This window comes from Monodelphis domestica, chromosome 1 (assembly GCF_027887165.1).
Source record: "Monodelphis domestica isolate mMonDom1 chromosome 1, mMonDom1.pri, whole genome shotgun sequence".
In the NCBI taxonomy this organism is placed as follows: Eukaryota; Metazoa; Chordata; class Mammalia; order Didelphimorphia; family Didelphidae; genus Monodelphis; species Monodelphis domestica.
The window spans coordinates 708,960,271-708,983,042 of record NC_077227.1 but is presented as its reverse complement, the minus strand read 5'-3'; the positions used below and the strand labels follow the sequence as shown (position 1 = coordinate 708,983,042).

General features: G+C 41.1%; 1 protein-coding gene across 5 annotated transcripts in view; it reads right to left on the bottom strand.

The window, feature by feature from the left end:
• Positions 1-22,772, bottom strand: part of TANGO6 (transport and golgi organization 6 homolog) — a 220,037-nt gene that overhangs the window by 42,633 nt on the left and 154,632 nt on the right. For 4 of the 5 annotated variants that reach the window (XM_001377974.4, XM_056811251.1, XM_056811232.1 and 1 more), the window contains exon 16: positions 217-368. In XM_001377974.4, coding sequence (XP_001378011.1) covers positions 217-368 — 152 coding nt within the window. Of the gene's footprint in view, positions 1-216; positions 369-2,687; positions 2,831-22,772 lie in introns of those variants that run through there. The other variant, XM_056811258.1, reaches the window with a different exon arrangement.

Below are 22,772 nucleotides of genomic sequence, written 5' to 3'. Positions count from 1 at the left end.
AGGCGGATGCCCCGTGGGCACACCCAGGGATAACGAACACGGACCCCTCCATATGTCTATTTTAAACCCACAAGTGCCTGTCGTGCAAACAGAGGCCCGCCGGCCACAGGCCCTTCTGTCTCGCCCTCGAGAGACGCCGCCACCATTCTCTAATACAGTGATGCCCTGCGTGAGGAGTGGAAGCCTGGGGCGCAGGGCAGGAAGAGTCGGACGTACCTCATGAAGCACGGGGCCCACGAGGAAGTGGAGCCTCTGGCAGAGTTCCCCAAGGTTGGACAAGCTGCTGGCCCGGTGGCTGCCGTCGGGATCCTTCGCTCCCCTCAGGAAGGTGTGAATCAAAGGCTCTCGGTACTTGGAGACCATGTCTCCTGGGGGAGAAAGAAATCAAAGCTTGTTCTAAAATATATTCCCAACCGTTATAAGGAGAAGTAGCTTGTATTTGGGCAGTGTTTCTTATTGGGGTGGGGGGCTCTCCATTCCCGTTATTCCCTAATATTCTTATGATGATCCTATGAGGGAGCCAATGAGAGAATCAGACCCCCGGGGTGTGAGTGCGAGTGCTCCCCGAGGCTCCATCCGAAACTCTTTGCTCCTTTCTCTGGATCCTCTCCCTCTTAGTGGCCTCGTTAGCACCCCCAGGCTAATCAATCATCTGGGCAGACTACAGATCTACATTACAGAATGAGCTCCAGGCTTAAATCACCGCCTGTTGGCCATTTCAAACCAGACAGCCCACAGATGTCTCAAACCCGACATGTCTCTCAGGTGTTGTTAATTCCCCCCCAAACTCGCCCCTTTTCTAAACTTTCCTGAATACGAACATAAGAAGAAGACATACTATCTAAAACAGAAGATAAGTAACGTCATAAATACACGGGCGTGTGCCCAGCCCTTCACAAATAGGATCTCACTGGATCTTCACAAGCGTCCCGGGAGTGCTATCACTCCCTTCATTCTGTAACGGAGGAAAGGGGGGCAGAGACGGCCTGAGCGACTGCCTCGGAGTCACACAGCGCATGAGCGTCTGAGGCCACATTTGAATTTCATCCCCATCGCAGCCTGCGTGTGACAGAGGCACCCCCAAGTCTTCATTCTCCCAAGCTTGTCACCTCAGAGTCCTCCCCGCATTTCTCGTGAGTGGCTCCATCTTGCTCCTCCCTCGTATTCATCCCCTTCTCTCTCCTCACATACCCCACGGCCCCAGGTCAGGCGTTCACTGCCTCTTGTCTGCACCGCAGCGGGCTGCCCCCGCCTCTCATCCTCTGCGGAGCTGCTGCAGAGTGTTCATCAGGCTGGGCCTGGTCCTGTTCCGGCCCCCCTGCAGGGTCTCCCTCCTGCCTGGAAGAGCAGCGCACACGGCCAGCTCTGGCATTTCTAGGCCTCCCCACTGGCCCCAACCTACCCTTCCAGGCTCAGATTCCTCCCGCAGGCACGGCATGGCACGGCGCCATCCACCCCACTTGCTTTCTTCTTTTTTTCTCCACACACATGCCATCTTGTCTGTCTGGATGTCTGCTCTGTCTGTCTGTCCATGCCTGGCATGTGCTAACCCTTCCTCTCTGCAGTAGGGAGCTCTTGTCTCCCTTCAGCGCCACTTTCTACGAAAAGATCTCCCCGAATTCCCCATCTGTTGCAGCCTCTTTCCCTCCTCTGCAGACTATGTACGCGGGTGTGTGTGCAGATGCACGCATGTGTCTAAAGATTATCTACTTGTATTTACGCAGCCTCACCTTGCAGAGCAGAAACGCCATGGGAGGAGGCTCTGCAGTCTTTTTCTACATCTGTGCCCCCTCCTCCCCCCCGAATTTCATATAGGGCCTGCAGACAGAAGGCCCGTAGCAAATGCTTGCTGAGGGCTTCAGCGACTGGCGACAGGGCCCAAAGCAGACCCCCGCTTGCATCTTTGGAGAGCTTTCCATTAGGATACGCTCATTAGCTGATCGGCGCCTTCCCTTAGCCGGGGGCCCATTTCTGAACTCCTTTTTCAGGGAGGTGCTCTGGCCAAGTCGTGCTTTTAGATGTGAAAATCGCTGCCGCCTCTTGGGCTGGGACACCCGCGTCCTCATCAAGAGTTTCGTCGACCCCATTCATGGATCGATTGTGTTTTACAGGTTAACTTATTTTCAATTTCTATTCATGCAACTTGTTCTGACCTCTCAGTCAGTGACCAGACTTCCTCCATAGATCTTCAATCGGCTCTACCTATTATGTAGAAATACAGCGACTCAACCGCCTGCCAGGGCCAGCTGTCCTCCGCCAAGCCCATTCACTGACTGAACGGCGAAGGGCCTCCTCTGCGGCAGCGGCTGCCTGGGCCGAGGCACGAAGCCGAAAGGGAAGCCGACGTTCTGGCTCTCAGGATGCTGACGTTCCAGTGGAAGGGACAACACGTATAGTTATGACATATTTAAAATAATTAGGAAATCAAAACGAAATCATTTAGGAAGGGCAGACATTAGCAGAAAAGCTGTGCTCAAGAGAACCTGAGAAGGTCGTGCTCACGTTCAGGCTCAAAAGAAGTAAAGGATTCTGGGTAGGGGTGAGGTGATAGTCAGTGCTGGGGGGAGGGGGAGTGAGACACACACACAGAACAGTATGGAAGAAACAGCGGGAGCTCACTGAGTAGCTGTAGAAGACTGCCATCATACTTCATGTGAAACGAACCAGAGCAGATTCTATTCCCCTCCTGCCAGTCAGCGCTTTTCCCTTTCCGGCCTGTTCCGATACTTCCAGGTTTCACACGCTGGATGGGACAGCCACACTGGCTTACTGCTGCTCCTTCTGCGCGATGCTCCTCCACCTTAGCCTATGAGGTACGGTGAATATGGGACTAGATTTGGGAACAGAACAACCGGAGTTCAGGGGCAGCTAGGGAGCACAGTGGATACTGTGTCAGGCACAGAGACTCATGGGGAGGCCCTGGGTTCAAATCGGGCCCCAGACCCTTCCTTGCCATGTGATCCTGAGCAAGTCACTTAACCCCTCCTCCCCTGGCCCCCCTCTTCCTAGCCCTTCCCACTCTTTTTGCCTTGGAATCTATTCTTAGGATTGATTCCAAGGCAGAAAGGCAGGAGTGCAGGAAAGAAGGAAGGAAGGAAGGAAAGAAGGAAGGAAGAAAGGCAGGAAGGAAGATGAGTTCAAATCCTGCTTAGACACCTACTAACCATGCAATCCTGAGGCTGAGTATACCTGTAAAATAGGGATAACAATAGCATCTTATTCAGAGGGTACTTATAAAGATCAAACAAGGGGGCAGCTGGGTGACTCAGTGGATGGAAAGTCAGGCCCAGAGACAGGAGGTCCTGGGTTCAAATCTGGTTTTAGACACTTCCCAGCTGTGTGACCCTAGGCAAGTCACTTAACCCCCATTGCCTAGCCCTTACCACTCTTCTGCCTTAGAACCAATACACAGTATTGAGTCTAAGATGGAAGGTAAAAGCTCAAAATAAATAAAGATCAAAAGAGATATGTAAAGAACTTTGAAAACCTTAAAGCATGCTATAAATGCTAGCTTTGGTTAGCAAGTATCTCTTTGTACTGGCTGTCCTCCAGGCCTGGAATTCTCTTCCTCCTAACTTCTGGCATCACCTCAAACTCCATCTTTTGCAGGAAGCCTTTCCCAGCTGTCCAAGAGCCTCTGGTCTTCCATTCCAAAGACACCCTCCTCTCCTTTGTCTTCACCTCCAATATAGCTATCAATTTACAGGTTGTCTTCCCAATGAGAATGTCGGTTCCTTAAGAGCAGGGGTAGTTTTTGCTTTTCTTGAATCCCCAGCACTATGCACATATTAAGCAGTAATAAATGTTTGTGGATTGTATAACTGTGCTTGGAAAAGCAGATTAGGGCCAGGTTGTCAGAAGCTCCAATAACCAGGAGCCCTTGTGTCATCTGGCTGACAATCCTGAGGAAGTTATAAATGGATTCTTTCTACTTGCTGACATTTTCCTCCTCATTGGGTGTCACGGAGTCATTTTACCCTGATTTTTCCAATCATCTTCTCTTTTCTTCCCAGTTCTGTCATCTATGCATTTCCCAACCAGAGGCGGTAGGTATGGTATGGTGGACAGAGAGCTGGCCCTGGGGCCAAGAAGGGAGATTTGAGTTCAGATTTTGGCCCTGATCCATCCTGCCTGCATCTACCCGTCGCCTCAGTGCTTCTGGAGACTAAGATTCTAAGTTGTAGAGAAGGTTCTGACCTGCATCAGCAGAGAAGCAGATCACGTATTTTTCACAGCTACTGCTCAGGAGTGAATCCTTAACTAAAAAGGAGATTCATGTGATAGAACATTGATGGTTTCCTCATCAGCTCTCTATGCCAATGAAATCAGAGATCTGGTCCCTCCTGCTATCTTTAAAGGTACGGATGATCTCGAGGCTTCCTCAGCCTTCTATTCTTTTTATATAGGATCACGGATGTAGAGCTGGAAGGGATTATGGAGACCATTAAGTTCAACCTACTCATTTCATAATTGAGGCAAAAATGGGCCCGGAGGGCTTAAGTGACTTATCCAGTAAGTATCTAAAAGCAGGATTTAAATTCAAGTCTTCCTAACTCCACATACAATGATTTGTCCACTATGCAGTGCTGGGAAGAGACACTATTTACTCTCGGTCATTCCTATCTTTCTCAGGATTTCTGTTTCTGCACTCTTCTGTTCCTCCAAATGAATTCTATTGTAGTATTGGGTTCTAGAAAGGATACCTTTGGTAGTATGACTGATACAACACTAAATAGCCCTTCAATTATTAAGATTTTCTTTATTTCTTTAAGGCATGCCTTATGCTATAGAGATATTTCAGTAGTTTCACTCACAGATATTTTATGCATTTTGTACTTATTTGGAATGGGACTTCTCTTTCTATTATTGCCTCCTAGATTTTGTTATTGCTATATAGAAAAGCTATTGATTCTCATTGTTTTATTTTGTAGCTTGCAACTTAATTGATGCTATTAATGACTTCAGAGAGCTTTTTGGATCATTCTTCAGAATTTTCTAAATAAACCATCATGGCATTATCAAAGGGGTAGTTTTATCTTATCTTTGCCTATATATATGCCTTTATTTTTCTTGCCTTATTGATAAGATCTTTTTACCGGAAGCCTTTCCCAAGCTCTCAATTCTTTTCTTAAAAATTAAATTAATTAATTAATTAATTTGTAAAAACCCTTACCTTCCGTCTTGGAATCAATACTGTGTATTGGCTCCAAGGCAGAAGAGTGGTAAGGGCTAGGCAATGGGGGTCAAGTAACTTGTCCAGGGTCACACAGCTAGGAAGTGGCTGAGGTCAGATTTGAACCTAGGACCTTCTGTCTCTAAGCCTGGCTCTCAATTCACTGAGCTATCCAGCTGCCCCCAATTAATTTATTTTTAAGAATTTTTAAATTTAAGTTAATTTATTTAGTCAATTTAGAATATTATTCCCTGGTTACAAAAATTATATTATTTCCCTCCCTCCCCTCCCCCCCCTTCCTGCAGCCAAAGCACAATTTCATTGGGTATTACATGTGTCCTTGATCAAAACCTATTTCCATGTTGGTGTTTGCACCAGGATGTTCATTTAGAGTCTACATCCCCAACCATATCCCCTTGACCCATGTATTGAAGCCGTTGTTTTTTCTTCTGTGTTTCTACTCCCAGTTTTTCCTCTGAATGTGGATAGTGGTTTTTCCTCGTAGATCCCTCCGAGTTGTTTGGATCATTGAATTGCCACTCAATGGAGAAGCCCATTACATTCGATCGTACCACCTCTCAATTCTTTTAAAATTGTGATTTATTTATTCTTTAGATCCTTCTGTCTTAGAATCAATACTAAGTATTAATCCCAAGACAAAGAACAGTAAGGGCTAGGCAATGGGGGTTAAGTGATCGCACAGCTAGGAAGTATCTCAGATACGATTTGAACCTAGGCCCTTCTAACTCCAGGCCTGGCATTCTATTCACTAAGCCATCTTAACTCCTCCTGTTTCTAGCATTTCTAAAACTATATCTAATGATAGCAGGTAAAAAGGACATTTTTTCTTTACTCCTATTTTATAAAAAAAAAAAAATTTTTTAAACCCTTACCTTCAGTCTTAGAATTAATACTAAATATCAGTTCCAAGACAAAAGAACAGTAAGGGCTAGGAAATTGGATCTAAGTGACTTGCCCAGGGTCACACAGCTAGGAAGTGTCTGAGTTCGTATCTGAACCCAAGACCTCCCATCTCCACTGAACCATCCACTTGCCCCTACTCCTATTTTTATTGGCAAAGTTTCTAGTGTTTTCCCACTGCATATAATACTAGCTTTTAATTTTAGATGCTTTTTATCATATAAAAATATTCCAAGAAGCTATGAATGCTGTACTTAGTCAAAGACTGATTTTGTATCTGTTGATATAATCATGTGGTTTTGGATGTTTTTGTATTTAAGGATTAATTATAAGAATTATTTCCCCAATATTGAGCCTTCCACATTTCTGGTCTAAATCTATCTTGATCACAGTGAATGATTTTTTGGATAAATTTCTGTTATTTTGTGGCCAAGATCTAATTTAACATTTTTGAATCAATATTCATTAGTGATATCAGCCTACAATTATCTTTATTTGCTTCATCTTTTTCCTGGCTTAGATATTAGGACCTCATTTGTCTCCAAAAACAAGTTTGGAAAAATGCCTTTTTTTCTCAGTTTTGGAGAATAAGTTGGTATTAATTTTTCCATGACATTTTAATAGAATTCTACATAAGACCATAGATAGAAATTCATCTGAACTAGGTTTCTGCCTACCCTGGGCAGTTTCTTTCCATCAAGTTTCATTTCCTTTTTTGAGATTGAATTATTTAAGATCTCCAGTTAATGTTCATCCTATTATATATTTCTAGATAATCTATTTCTTTAGAGTTCTCCTTGTGGGTTGGTATTTTGCCCACTCTTTCTATCTGTCTGCCGTACCTGAGTATAACAGGTTCTGATAATTCTCTTCATTTTTATTCTGTTGTGATTTCCCCTTGTTCATTTTTTATTTTGCTAAATTTGACTTTCTTCCTTCTTCTTTTTTATTAGGTTAGCTAAAAGTTTGCTAATTTTGATAGCCTTTTCAAAAAACCAACCTTTACTTTTGATTTAGTCATTCTTTTTGATTCCCAACTTATTTTTTCTCAAAGTTTTAAGATTTCCTCTTGATAAGCCTGAAAACATAAACTGTGAATAAAAAGAATCTCTATTTGGTGAGAATTGCTGGGAAAACATAAAATCAGTATAGTAGAAATTAAGTTTAGACCAACATCTTGCATAATAAACATTAGTAAATTTAAATTAGAGATGAAACTTGAATATTAAAGACCAAACCATAAAAAGTTAAAAGAAACAGCTCACTTCTTTTTTTAAGCTCTAACTCGAGAGTGAATTCTTAACCACAAAAGGGATAGGGACGATTAAACAAGATAAGATAGTTTTAATTACATGAAATAAAAAGGATCTCATATGAACAAAAGTGATGTAATGAGGGTGAGAATGGAAATAGTTTACTAAGGAAAACATTTTGTATTGAACATATCTGATAAGCAGCTGATATCCAAGATATTGTAGACAAATTTAACAGAAATATATAAAAACAAAAGTCTGCCACAGTTTTCTCTCATTGTTAGTGTGAGAATCAAATAATACTTGTAAAGTGCTTAGCACAGTGCCTGGCCCAAAGCAGACACCATATAAAATGCTTGTTCACTCCCCTCTTTTTACCTTACAAGGAAGTGTGACAATGATTCTAGAAATAAGATGCATCTCTCACATTCAATTAGTCATCTCAAGAGAAGTTGAGAATGATGAGTAGGCTACTCATCAGTCACGGAGTGAGAGGTGTTTAGTTAAAGGAAAAAGACTTCCTATTAGGAGAAGGAAGAACTGGAAAAAGAGAGAGGTTGGAAAAATCCTAATGTAGGGGATAGGGGTTGGAGTACCTAAGAATTCATTGTATTAAGGCCTTGAAATTGTGGTTGGAGAGGAAAAGAAGACTATAATGTAGCCCAGATCAAGGCTAAGAAACTACTTTTAGCCATAATGATTTGGACCTGCATTCCCCCCCCCCCCCCCCTTTCTTATTGGTGGGATTACCATTTTCACCTTTACCCAGGCTCAAAACCTTGGACTTCATTGACTACTTCATGACCCTCAATCCTACAACATCCCAACCATCTTCATTTCTCATTAATGTCTAGTCCTTTTCTACAAGCCAGAGGTGCCAGGAAAGGCTTAGACTCTTGGGATCCAGCACCAAATCTACACTACACATTGATACTATATCAGTCTTACAGTAGCATTTTTGTCATATCACCTTCTTCAAAATCCTTCAATTGTTCTGTATGATCTATCAAATAAGGTCCAGATGCTTTAGTTGGGTATTTAAGATCCTTTAAAATATGATTCCTTACTTACTTTTTTCAGTCTGAATTTTCCACTACACACTATGTTTTAGCCTAACTGAGGGACAATCCAGATCTTACTCTTCCATTTCTTCTGCCAGGAAGCCCCGTCTCTTCTACCATTATTTCATATTAAATGCTGTTAACTTAATTTGACCAGATCAAATGCCTCCTCCATAAGATTTTATTTGATCCTCCCAGCTTCCTCCTCTAAACTAGTGCATTTTTGGGGTCTACTCACATAGCTCTTAAAGACTATGCCTTGGCCTCACCATTTTTCTTTATCTCTTCTCTGTTGTTCAGTAATTTTTCAAATGTGTCTGACTTTTTTGTGGCCCCTCTGGAATTTTCATGGAGTGGTTTGCCATTCCTTGTCCAATTTATAAATGAGGAAGTTGAGGCAGAGTTAAGTGACTTGGCTAAAATCTCATAGCTAGTCAGTATCTGAGGACAGATTTGAACTCAGATCTTCCTGACTCCAGGCTCAGTGCTCTATCCACTATGCCCCTAGCTGCCCTCCTCTTCTCTACTAGACTTTGTAGGGAACATTATCTTTTATCATCTCCATTCCACTTAGCACACTGTAGGGATAGGGACAGAAGCTGGGTCTATGGTTTCATTGGTAGAGGGAACTCCAGGATAAGACAATTCCTTCTACCAATGAAGGTTTGGGGCACTGAGCGATTAGGTGACTTGCTCACGGTCAAAGAGTTTGTAGGTGTCAGATGTAGGTCTTCCACCCTGATCCTCCTGGCATCAAGGCTGGCTCCATCTACTATGTCAATGCTATGCTTCTGCCCTCAGCACAGAGATGATCAAATATTTGCTGAATTGAATTAAGAGTGAAAAAGAGAACCAGGAGGATATCTGAGTAGGTTGGTAGTAAAGTTGATGCCATGTGACTGGGTACCTCCCTTCTCTCTCTTGCCCTTGGCAGTAAGAGGAACAGGCTGAGAGAAAGAGCTAGAAGGACCAAGGAGTCCCGTAAGCGTAGCTTCTGCGCTCAAAGGGCTCTTGAGGGATGTCTGCTGATTGGGGTTGGTGTGTTTATCATGGACTCCAGCTCTCCCTGAGTTTGCTAACTGCGCGTGCTCACCAATCTGGGGCCTCAGAATCAGCCTGCAGAATTACCTGGTTCTGTTTAGTTTGCTGATTCTTCTCTCAGCAGCCGGGCTGGGTGAGGTGGCGATGCATCCTCTGCACCCTTGGTGCACAAGGCCAGCATTATCCTACAATCCTGTAGTTAGATGAGCCGAGTGTGAGGCTCTGCCTCCGCACTTAGAAATCCCAGACTACGTCAGGAGGAAGGGACTGAGAAGTCCATTCTGTCCCTTGAGTGGGATTTCCTTACCAAGTGCCCTCTGAAGATGCCAGATGAGAGGCATCTGCTATCACAGTGTAGAGCAAAGAACAAGGGCAGTGAACTTGGAATTCCAGCTGGAGTCCCAGTTCTACTACTTAGGGAGATGTGCATCTTTGGGCAAATCTTGTGGAACCCTTGGTTTCCATATATACATAAAATGATGGGGATAATACCTAAACTCCCTGTTTTTAGATCTATTTTGAACATCAAAAGAGATAATGTATAGAAGTGATTTAAAATTATAGCATGCAAATTACTATTAACAAGAATATAAACTAATATGTTGATATTATTTATAAATCAATCTCTTGTGAGTTTGGTTACTTGCAAACTGATTTCCCAGGCCTCTGCTACTTACTTTCTGGCCTCAAACAAGATACTTAAGCTTCAGTTTACTCATCTGAAAAATGAGGGAACAGAACAAAATGATCTTTAAGATTTGTTCTAGAAGGGGGCAGCTGGGTAGCTAAGTGGATTGAGAGCCAGGCCTAGAGACCAGAGGTCCTGGGTTCAAATCTGACCTCAGACACTTCCCAGCTGTGTGACCCTGGGCAAGTCACTTGACCCCCATTGCCTAGCCCTTACCACTCTTCTGCCTTGGAACCAATACACAGTATCAACTCCAAGACAGAAGGTAAGGGTTAAAAAAAAAAAAAGATTTGTTCTAGAATGAAATTCCTTGATTCTAAAATTGCTATGGGATAAAAATTTTGGGTTTCCAAATCAGAGGATTAATTAGACTTGGACCCATGAAGCCTTTCCCTGGGCCACCCTGCTGGTGTGTCTTTAAAATACCAAACTTGAACTTACAACAAATAAGACAAATAAGAGGAGGAACCGTGGCCTAAAGCACGATCATACTATTAGCACATACATTCCCACATTCCCCATCAGGTACTCTTCTTTGGGACCTTCCCATCTCACCTTCCTTCCCCTAGAGACATATCATTGGGAAATAGCAGTATCCCAGAGGTCTGAACCTGCCTGGTCCTCACATGTCTTTTCTCCATTTCCCACCAGCTTTTGGACTTCTCCAGAATTCCCTAATATCCGCCCCACCACCCCACATGACCTTCCTCCTCCCTTTCCCCTCTCAATGCTTCTCAGTTTCTTTCTGTATTGTGCAACCTAATGGGGGATCATTAGATTAAAAGCTCCTTTTAGGGCAGGAACTGTCTTTCTTTTTATTTCTATTGTATCCTCAGCACTTAGCACAGTGTCTGGCACAGAGTAGGCACTAAATAAATGTCTGTTGACTTACCTGTTGACTAATGTAGCTTCTCCAAAGAGCTAAATCACCTTTCTGTGGTCTTCAGTTTAAGAGGAAAAAGGTAAGTAAACTAGCTTAGCTTATGTTAGTGTGTGACGCAACTTCTGACAAACTTTAATCTTCTGCAAAAGTGTGAAGCCAGAACTATGGAGGAGCCCACCGAGATAACTTGTTTCTGAGCAGTAACACTTTGCTTAGGCTGGCCTTTCCCGTACTCCTGCCCCACCACCCAAATGACAGGCTTTTGTTGATTTTGGCAAAGCCTATCAAAAACATAGAATTTCACTTTTGTCTGAAAGGCAGCTAACTCTTGGCCTACATTTTACCAAAAATTCATTATTATTTTATTGGGTTATTTCCTAAGATAATTTGGCCTCATTAGAAGCAGAGTTGAATGGTTTCCCTCCCCCCCTCCATTTCTAGAGAGGAAGAAGAGATATGATCTAGCTTTCACCATATCCTAAGAGTCAGAGGAGGGAACTCCCCCTGGGGCTCGCATGAGAACATTCCGCAAGAGGAAGTCCTCTTCCACAAAGGTCCTCTGATGCATCGCTGGAGCAGGAAGGTGACCCTGGGTTCTTGGATGCCATGCCAGGAGGGCAGATTCGGGCTGGTCCTCCCTGAAGCACAGTCTCTGTGATGGGAAGGTAGCAGGGCCCAGCCACCAGCTCAAATGACAGAATTTTTAACCCACAGAATAGACAAAACATACACAATAGTCTGATGCCCTTGGCCTCTTTTTCCCCCCAACCCTTACCTTTTGCCTTAGAATCAATACTGTGTATTGGTTCCAAGGCTGAAGAGTGGTAAGGGCTAGGCAATGGGGGTCAAGTGACTTGCCCAGGGTCACACAGCTAGAAAGTGTCTGAGGCTAGATTTGAACCTAGGACCTCCCATCTCTAGGCCTGGCTCTCAATCCACTGAGCTGCCCACCTGCACCCCCAAACCTTGCCTCTTTCTAATGGGATGTGGAAAATGGAGCACGAGAGGCCAGAGGGGCTAAAGGCAGTTTCTTGAATGTCTAATGACTCTTGGGGTGACTGTGCAATCTTTACCCAGTGACAAATGAGTTGAGGAAGTGAACTATATGATTATTAGCTTTCTTGCTACAAAAGAATACAGGAGAACATGGTGTGCAGTCTATTTAATACTACTGATGAACTTTTTTTTAAAAACCCCTATCTTCTGACTTAGAATTGATATTGTGTATTGGTTCCAAGGGAGAAGTGAGGTTAGGGCTAGGCAATGGAGGTTAAGTGACTTGCCCAGGGAGATACAGCTGGGAAGTATCTGGGGTCAAAATTGAAGCCCAGACTTCCTATCTCTAGGCCTGGCTCTCAACCACTGAGTCACATACCTATGCCCATATTGATGCATTCTTAAAAGAATCAGATCAAGGTCTTTAACGGGGAGATCCTCAGGGAAGAACTTTGAGAAATATATGGACGAGAATTGCATCTGATGAAATGGCACGGATAGGTCTCAACCTGAATTGGTGGAGGAAGTAGCCGGGGAATGTGAACAAAAATTCTTGGAAGTATTGAAATAAATGAAAGGGAGTTGTGTCCCATGGATAAGGGAAGAGTTTATGACCAAAGAAGACAGAGAAAACATTATGAGATGTAAAATAGATAACTTTAACTACATTAAAATAAAAAGATTTTGCACAAACAAAATGGATTGAAAGGCAAATAAACTGGGAAAACTCTTTATAGCAAATGTTATTGACAAAGGTCTTATTTCTCAAATATATAGAGAACTGAATCAAACTGACAAGAATACAAAGCATTTTTCAATCAGCAAATGGTCAAAGGATATGAATGAGTTCATGAGTTTAGATGAGGAAATTAAAATTATCTTTACCCATATAAAAAAAAAAAACACTCCAAATCACTATTAGAGAAATGCAACAACTCTGAGGTACCACCTCACACCTTTTAGACTGGCTAATCTGACAAAGAAAAGAAAATGATAAATGTTGGATGGGATGCGGATAAATTAGGACACTAATAACACTGTTGGTGGAGCTGTGAACTGATCCAACCATTCTAGAGAGCAATCTGGAACCATGCCCAAAGGGTTACAAAACTGCATTACCCTTTGATCCAACAATACCTCTACTAGGTCTATATCCCAAAGAGATAAAAAAAGGAAGCACCTACTTATACAAAAATATTTATAGCAGTTCTTTTTGTGGTGGCAAAGAACTGGAAACTGATGAGATGTCCATCAATTGGGGAATGGCTGAACAAGCTGTGGTATGTGATTGCAACGGAATATGATTGTGCCATTAGAAATGACAAACAAGATGATCATAAAAAATCCTGGAAAGACTTCTATGAAACGATGCAAAGTGAAGCGAGCAGAACCAGGAGAACACTGTACACAGAAACAGTGATAAAAGTACAAGGATTAGCTGTGAATGACCTAGCGACTACCAACAAAGCAAGGATCTAGGACAACTTTGAGAGAAAGGACCACCACAGAAGGAACTGACCATGTCCAGCTACAGATGGTAGCACAACATTCTCCACTTATTTCCTCTGTGAATTGTTCTCTAATGTAAGCAATATATATCTTGTTTCACAACATGACAACCATGGAAATATGTATTGTATAACATATGGACAACCTATATTGTATTATCTGCCTTCTTGGGGAACCAGAGAGGGATAGGAGGGAGGGAGAAAACATGGACTGCAAAATGTTAGAAAATGATTATTAAAAATTGTTATCAACATGTAATCTGACAAAAATGTAATCTGAGAAAATTAGTTAATTTTTAAAAAAGAAAGTGGTGCTTCCAGTATGAGGCCAGAAATGTTCCTTCCTTCCTTTGACAATTCAATCCTGAGTATCTATTATGTACAATTCAACACACATTAATTAGGCACCATCTGGGTCCAGCTTCATCACTGTGCTAGGTGCTAAAGATCAAAATTAACAAACAGTTCCTGATCTCAAGGACTTGATCTTCTGTTAGGCACCATGGAGGAGGCAAAGGCTGAAGGCAAGTGCAGATCACTACAGGAAGGGAAGGATTCTTAAACTTGAAGGCTGATAGCTCTGTGTGGGATCCTTGACATAATCCCCTCCCAATTTCTCTGGCACACTGTAACCTCAATTTTCTCTTCCAATCCCTTGAATGCAGCTGATGACACAGTGGATGTAGAGCTGAACCTGCAGTCAGGATAACCTCAGTTCAAATTTGGCCTCAGCCATTTACTAGTTGTATGACCTTGGTCAAGTCATTTGACCTTTATCTGCCTCAATTTCCTCAAGTAAAAAATGTAGTTCAAAGCAGGACCAACCTCACAGGGTTGTTGTGAGAATCAATTAGATAAGATTTGTAAAGTGCTTAGCAAATAGTAGGTATTTTATAAATGCTTATTTCCTTAGCCTCCCAATCCTCAATCTTCAACCTCTCCCTATCTATTGATTCCATCCATGCTTACTTCAAAGTGCTCAAACCTCCCCCAAACTTAAGAAATCGTCACTGGAGCACAGACCAACGTTTCACACCATGTACTAAAATAAGGTAAAAAATGGGTACGTGATTTTGACCTAAAGGGCACGTGTGTGTGTGTGTGTGTGTGTGTGTGTGTGTGTGTGTGAGAAAGAGAGAAAGAGAAAGAGAATAACAAGAAGTATAATCAATAATTTTGATTACATTAAATTTTAAAGGGTTTGCATACACAAAACTAATGAAGTAAAAATTAGAAATAAAGCAGAAAAGGGGATTTATAGCAATTTTTTTCTGATAAATGCTTCAAATATATAGGAAAGAAAGCCAAATTTATGAAAATAAGAGCCATTCTCTAATTGATAAATAGTCAAAGGATATGAAGAAGACATCAAAGTCATCCATAGTCATATGAAAAAATGCTCTAAATCACTATGGATTAGGCAAATTAAAACAATCCTAAAGTACCACCTCATACCCATCAGATTGGCTAAGATGACAGAAAAGGAAAATGATAAATGCTGGAGGGTATGTAGAAAAATTGAGACAATGATTCCCAGTTGGCAGAGTTGTGAAGTAGTCTAAACATTTTGGGAAATAATTTGGAACTATGCCCAAAGAGCTATAAAACTCTGCACACCCTTTGACCCAGCAATATCTTTACTAGGTTCAAAGAACTGGAAGTTGAGGGATATCCATCAGTTGGGTAATGGCCAAACAAGTTGTGGTATGTGATTGTAATAGAATACTATTATGCTAAAAGTAATGATGAGGAAGTGTGGTTTCAGAAAAACCTGGGTAGACTTAAATGCTATTCACATCTAGAAACAACAGATGAACTAAGTAAACATTGAAGTATAATTTTTTTCACTTCCTTTATTTTTCTTGCTTTTTTTTTTTGCAACAGGGCTAATATGGAAACATACTTTACATGATTCTACAAGTATAAATACTATATTATTTGCTTTCTCAATGAGTGGGGAGAAGGCTTGAGATAGAGAGAAAATTTGGAAGTCGATTATGAAAAATGTTAAAAATAAATATTGAATTAATTAAAAAAACCCTTTAGGCAGAGCAGAGAAGAAGCCCCATCAGGCCAGAATAGCTCAAATTCACAGATCCAGCAAATAATAAGAGAAGCAAGATTATAGCCAATGACAGGGAGCAAAGAAGGAAAAAATATAAGTAAACAACAGAAAAAGAAAAAAGAAATTACAATTGACATATTATATCCAGGTAATGAACAACGAGCAAGTGGAACAGAGGAGGCTAAAGGAACACCAAGCAAAAACACAGAAATTCCAGCAAATTGGACTCAGTCTTTGAAAGAATTCAAAGCACAATTCAAAGAGGCTGAAGACAATTGGGTAAAGAACTTAAAAAGCAAAATAAATCATCTAGAAAGAGGCACATGAACTAAAACAAGAAAATTGTGTCTTGAAAGCCAGAATTGACCAGCTTGAAAATGAGGCAAAGAAAAAACCAGAATGAGAAGGATGGCCAAAAAGCCAGGGATGAAATTCAGTCTTTAAAAATAAGAATCTAACAATTAGAAGCAAATGACTTCACAAGGCAGCAAAACAAAAACCAAACCAAACCAAAAGAATAAAAAAATTGAGGAAAATATGAAACACCTCATTGATAAAACTACAGACCTGGAAAACAGATCCAGAAGAGATAATTTAAGAATTATTGGACTACTGGAAAATCAAGACAAAAGAAAAGCCTGGACATCATTCTACAGGAAATAAGAAAACTGCCCCAACATTCTTGAACAAGAGGGAAAAGTGGAGATTGAAAGAATCCACACATGTCCCTGAACAATCTGCAGGGATCTAGGAGAAAAAACACTATTCATAAGCAGAGGATAAACTGTGGGAGTAGAAACACCGAGGAAAAGCAACTGCCTGACTACAGCGGTTGAGGGGACATGACAGAGGAGAGACTCTAAACGAAACTCTAATGCAAATATTGACAACATGGCAATGGCTTCGAATCAAGAACACATGTGATACCCAGTGGAATCACGCATCGGCTATGGGGGGTGGGGGGAGGAAAAGAAAATGATCTTTGTCTTTAATGAATAATGCTTGGAAATGATCAAATAAAATATTAAAAAATTTAAAAAAAAGAATCCACAGATAGCCTCCTGCTTTTAATCCTCAATTGACAATACCCAGGAATATTATGGCCAAATTAAAAAACTACCAGACCAAGGAAAAGATACCACAAGCTGCTAAGAAAAAACCATTCCGATATCATGGAACCATACTTAGGATAACACAGGACCTGGCTGCATCCACATTGAAGGACTGGAAGGCATGGAATATGATGTTCCAGAAAGCAAGGGAACTGGGTCTACATCAAGAATCAACTACCCAGCAAAGTTGACTATATTCTTGCAGGGGAAAGTATAGTCATTTAATAAAATGAAAGACTTCCAAGCATTCCTAAAGAAAAGACCTGACTTAAACAGAAAATTTGATGCCTAAAAACAGAACTCAAGAGAATCACCAAAAAAGTAATTAAGAAAGAGGAAAAAAAAACATTTTTAAGGGATCCAATAAGTTCAAATGACTTGTATTCCTATAAGAAAAGATGATATTGGTAACTCTTAAAAATTATTATCATCAGGGTAGCTAGAAGAAATATACTTATAGGGTACAGTGACAAATTATATAGAATCTCTCTCTCTCTCTCTCTCTCTCTCTCTCTCTATATATATATATATATATATATACACACACACACACAGTAGTCGCTCGGTAACCGAGGATGATGATTGTCTTTGTGTGTTTTTGTGCACAAAGACACTTGTGCATGAAGATTTAAGTGGAAAAGTCGATGCACAGAGACAGTCCCACTCTCTTGGCATTAGAAGCCTGGGTCCATTGGCACGAAAAGTCATTATACCTGGAGACTTCCTCCGCTGCATTGGATGGCCGTGTTGTCTTTTGTGATCCAACTTGCCCTAAGGACTCCACAATGCCTTGCTGCATCACCATCTCAGCCATTGAACCTTTTTGTTGGTTTCTTCCACCTGTTCTGCCGAAGCAGTCTTCACATGCTGGGTGAGCAAAGCCCTAGTTCACCAGGGGTCCACGACGACCCGATGGCTACCCTCACAAGGTTTAGCTGGCCTGTCGAAGCCACTGCCTGGGGTGTGGCCACTGCCACATGCTATCAGCTACTAGGAGCCACAAGTGAGAGCTGGGTGTCAGGTGAGGGTCAGAGGCTATATATATATATATATATATACACATATATATATAAAACTAGGGGTAAAAAAGAAAATACTAAGAGAAATGGGAAAAAAGATAAAATAGGGTAGATATATATTGCATAAAAGAAGTCCATGGTGGGAAGAGGGGGAGAAGACCAATACAATGGAAGGGTGAAAAAGGTTGGAGACAATCTCCAAGAAAATTTTAATCTTTACAGTGAGAAGGGTCAGAAAGGTTCAAATGGAAGGAAAACCTCCAACTCCAAATTCAATCATCAACATCAACATCATTCTCAACCTCAACGTCAGTTGTCTTCAACATCATCATCTTCAACAACTTCTAACTATTCATCTTTTCCTGGCTCAGGAAAGATTTTTGATGGGTGGCCTAACCTAATAGGATACTATGCAGAGTACTGAATGAGAGCCAAAAGACCTAAACTCTAGGCTTGAGTGCCACTATGTGTCCTTAGGGGATAAAAAGAAAGCCTTCTTTTTCCTGGACTCAGTTTCCTCATTTATGTATGAGTGAAGTTTACCTGGACTCTGCATTAAGTTAATCAATTAAATCAAATAATAAGCCAGGTGTAAACAAGGGGAAAAAAAGCTTTCTGTAGCATGGTAGCAAGTTCAGAATATTAAAACTCCTGGTATAGCTTAACCCCTTAAGACCCTGCATGATTAGGGCACTTTGTTCTTTCTCAGGTTGGAGATATTGACTGGTTTAGCACCTTTTCATTTCTACACCTAGGAGCTCCTTGCCAATGTAGTTTATGCTTAAGATGTTCAAATAACACATTGATTCAATGCAAAGAACATAATTAAAATGGGATAAAATATTAAATAACAAGGGAAAAGAAAAAAACCCTTTACTAGATCATTCTCTTTTCTCTCTTTCTTCTCTTTTCTCAGCTAAACACCCAGAAAAAAGGCTTACTTCCACTTCCCTCCTCTTACCCATCGACCCTCTCTAGTATCACTTCTGACCTCATCACTCAACTGAAACAACTCTCTACAGTTACCAATGATATTATTTTACTTTTTCTTTCCAATCACATGTAATAACACTAATAAACTCTTAATTGCTAAACCTGAGGTTCTTTTTTCAAACCATATCCTTCTCAATTTATCTGTCACATCCGACAATACTTTATCTTCTTTTCTTCTGCATAATGTATCTTCTCTGGTCTTTTGTGACATTCTTTTCCTGGTTTTTCTCTTGTCTAATCCCTACTTCTGAGTCCCCTTTCTGGGAAGAAAATCCAGATCACAACTGATACCCCCACCCCAAATTTAATGAAAACCCAAGAAGAAAAAGTCTAACATCTCCCTCACCAGGTGAAACAGAAAGAATGTTAGCCTCAACTGTCCTAAGTTCTCTTCTTCTCTCTCTTTAGACTCGCTCTTTTGGTGATCTCTTCAGCAACCGAGAAATTAATTATCTCTAAGTCAATAATTTCCATCATGCTATGTCCAGCCCCAGGCTCTCCCCTAAGCACTACTCCATCACAAATTGCTTATTCAACACTTCAAACTGCACATCCCAGAGACTCAGGTCCTTATTTTTCCCCTTCCAAACTTCCTCCTTTCTATTGAAGGTAGAATCATTCTTCCAATATGCAAGATTTACAAATACTGTGCTCTCCTTGTCTCTTCACTCTCATTCACCTCAAATTTCCAAGAAGTTTCAAAATCTTGCTATGTCTTCCCCCATAAATGGCTCTTGCATTTGACCCTTTCTCTCTATTCACAAAGCTACACTATAGCTCAGACCCTCATGCCCTCTCACCTAGGTTAAAGGTCTCCCTGTCTCAAATCTCTCCTCATGTCAGTCTGTATTCTATAGTTGCCAAAGTGACTTTCTTTGGTGTAGATCTGTCCATGTCACTCCCGTGCTCAACTATACTCCAGGAACTTCCTATTATCTCTAGGATAAACATAAACTCTGTTTATCTATCTTTCTATAGGTTGGGCCTTATTCTTCCTCCTACACTGTAAACTAGCCAAACTGGCCTTCTTTTTGTTCTTCACACATTATAGTCAAACTACCCCCCCACTCACCCCTACCCTGGTCATCTCCCATGCCTGGGATGCATTCTCTCCTTACCTCTGCCTCTCCAAGGACATACTCCACCTTAGGTTTAGAAATGGGAGTCATAGAATCCCCTTTTCCTCAAGTAGTTCTAGACCACTTCATGCCATCAAAAAAAGTCAAGGAGAATAAATCTCAATGTGATTTTCAGACATGCTCAAGGAAGGCAGCTCTAACTTATCTTCACAATTCAGCTCTAAATGGCCCTGATTTGTATCATGATAATGGTTAGCACCTGGATGTTTGAATCTTTGGATTCCTCTCAGGAACCCAGAAATCATCAGTCTTATTGAGAAGCAAACAGCTGTGTGTTCAGGAAACTGGAAGATTCAGATTTATTTAAATGAGCTTTAAAAGGATAGCAAGATTTAAAAGGTGAGAAGTATAAAAATGAATAGTGAAAAGAAGATTTGAAGAATTTTAAATCTGTCACTGGAATGATTCCAAAATAGTGAGGATAGCACCAAGAAAAGGATCCTTTAATAAGTATGAATTTGAAAGATTGTAACTGTCTCACCAAGTTTTTCTTTCTATGCCATTCATATAATTGATACCATTCCTCTGAGAGCAAGGGCTCAATTCTTCTAAAGGACTTGGTAGCAGACCCCATCAATACAAGCCAGCTGAAGAAGGGAAAAGGGAAAAATAGAGAATACTGAATCTACTTCATCTAGCTATCAATCTATCTCAGAATACTTTCTCTACTTTTACCATCACTCCCACCAAAATGTCATTACTTACTTCTGGGTCCTGTTTCCTAGACTAGAAGAGGGTGAGGTTTGGAGATAAAACCATTTTCTATCAACTCCCACATTCTCCTTTCCCTAGCAGCCAAAAGAAGGTGGGCAAAGGGAATGCCCTATATGTTAAAGAATTGCCAGCAGTCTTATACACAGTGTGAGTAATTCCTTTTTGTTGGAGTAGAGGGCAAGATCATGAAGTCTATTCTGGACAAGTTGAATCTGAGAGGCCTACAGAACATCTAGCTGGAAATATCCAAAAAGAAGATAATAATGCATGACTGAAGTTTAGAATAAAGACTAAGCTAGACAGATTTGGTAGCCCTCTGGATAAAAATGATCATGGAATGCCTGGAAGCTGACAGAACCAAGATAACTAAGATAGAACATAGAGAAGGGGGGAAAGGGCAGAAAGCAGAGTGTTGGAGGAATCCCAGGGTTACAGTTTGGGATATGGAATATAATCCAGGAAAGACAACCCAGAAGAAATCTTTAGACAGGCAAAATGAAAACCTGAGAGAGCAATGTCACAAAACCTAAACAGGAGTATCCAGGAATAGAAGATGGTCAAGAAGTCAAAAGTTCTAGTGAGATCAAGAAGGATGACTGAGAAAAAGCCATCAGATTTAGCAATTAAGAAGTGAGTGGAAGACAATATCATAGGATTCTCTCCCTAAAGACAAAAGTACCACCAGTCTTCTAGAGGCAAATGGATTTGATAACAAACCTCTCCTCCTAGGAAATAACACAAATTTAATGAAAGCCCAAATAGAAAAAGTACATCTCGCTCATCAGGTGGAACAGAACGAACACTAGCTTTGGAACAGAAGTTCTGGGTTCAAATAATGTCACTAATACTTAATATTTGTGTGACTTTGATGAAATAATTTCCCCTATATTTTCCTTTGTAAAATGGAGAGGTAGATTAAGGGATCTCTAAATGCCCTTCAGATGCCCAAGATATGATGCTATGATTGGAGATTTTCCAGAAGGAAATTAGGAATAGGAAAAATAAGCAAGGAGTCTGGTCATTGATAACCTAGCTCATTATAAGGTGTGGGCTTACAAGTTCAAAAGTTTTGATTATCACTCACTCCTACCACATCACACACACACAAAAGCACTCCACTTGCTAACAATTTAAAGCGACCAACATATCCTAACTTGTCTTAGAGTCCCGCAGCCAGCCAGGTGTCAAAGGGGTGGTGGGTAGGAAGGAATGGGGAAGAATGGGTGGAGAAGCCATTTTATAATGGAACTGACAAATCCTTTTTAGAGGAAAGAGCTTCACTTTTTTTTTTTTAAACCCTTACCTTCAGTCTTAGAATCAATACTGTGTATTGGTTGTAAGGTAGAAGAATGGTAAGGGGTAGACAATGGGGGTTAAGTGACTCACCCAGCTAGGAAGTCTCTGAGGCCAGATTTGAACCCTAGACCTCCAAGAGCTTCACTTTTTAGAAAAAATAGGTGGGGGTGTGTGTGTGGAGTGGGGGTTTAGAGCTTGTTGTCATCCCCTATCCCAGTCAGCAAATAACTCTTGATTCATTGGAAACTGCACGATTTTTGGAAATTTGAGTCTGGACTTCAACCACCACTGTGGAAGAGCTTGTAAAGTTGCCTCCTCCCTGACTATGGTCCTGCTAGTGAATTGTTGTGTTTTTGCCAGTATTTTATTTTCTAGCAAGGAAGACCACCAACATAATTTGAGTTCTGCATATAATTTTGAAAGTCTTACTAGGTTAAGTTTCAGTTTTTGATCCAGGCACTATTCAAAACCCTCTTCCTATCATAAGAATAAAGGGCAAGAGTCATAGTGAGGACTTATTATTAAAAGTGATCTTCACAAAGCCATCTGTTTCATCCTTTGCCTCCAGGTAGGCCTGTCCTGAACTGACTCCGGAAGATGGTAGCCTAATGTTTAATTATTCTTGTAAGATAGATTTTTTTTTCCCCTTTAAAGTGTATAAGCCAAGTCTCTTCAACAGAGGCAATTAGATGGTACAGTGTTTAGAGATAGCTGGATTGGGAGTCAGGAAAATCAGTGTCAAATATTTACCAGCTGTGTATATCACTTAGCCTCTCTCTCACCCTCCTTTTCTCATCTGTGAAATGGGGAGAATAGCATCTACTTCACAGGGTTGAGGAGAAACAAGCTTTCATAGGAACAAAAGTAGTACTAAAACACTCTGCAAACATTGAAGCTCTGTATAAACACT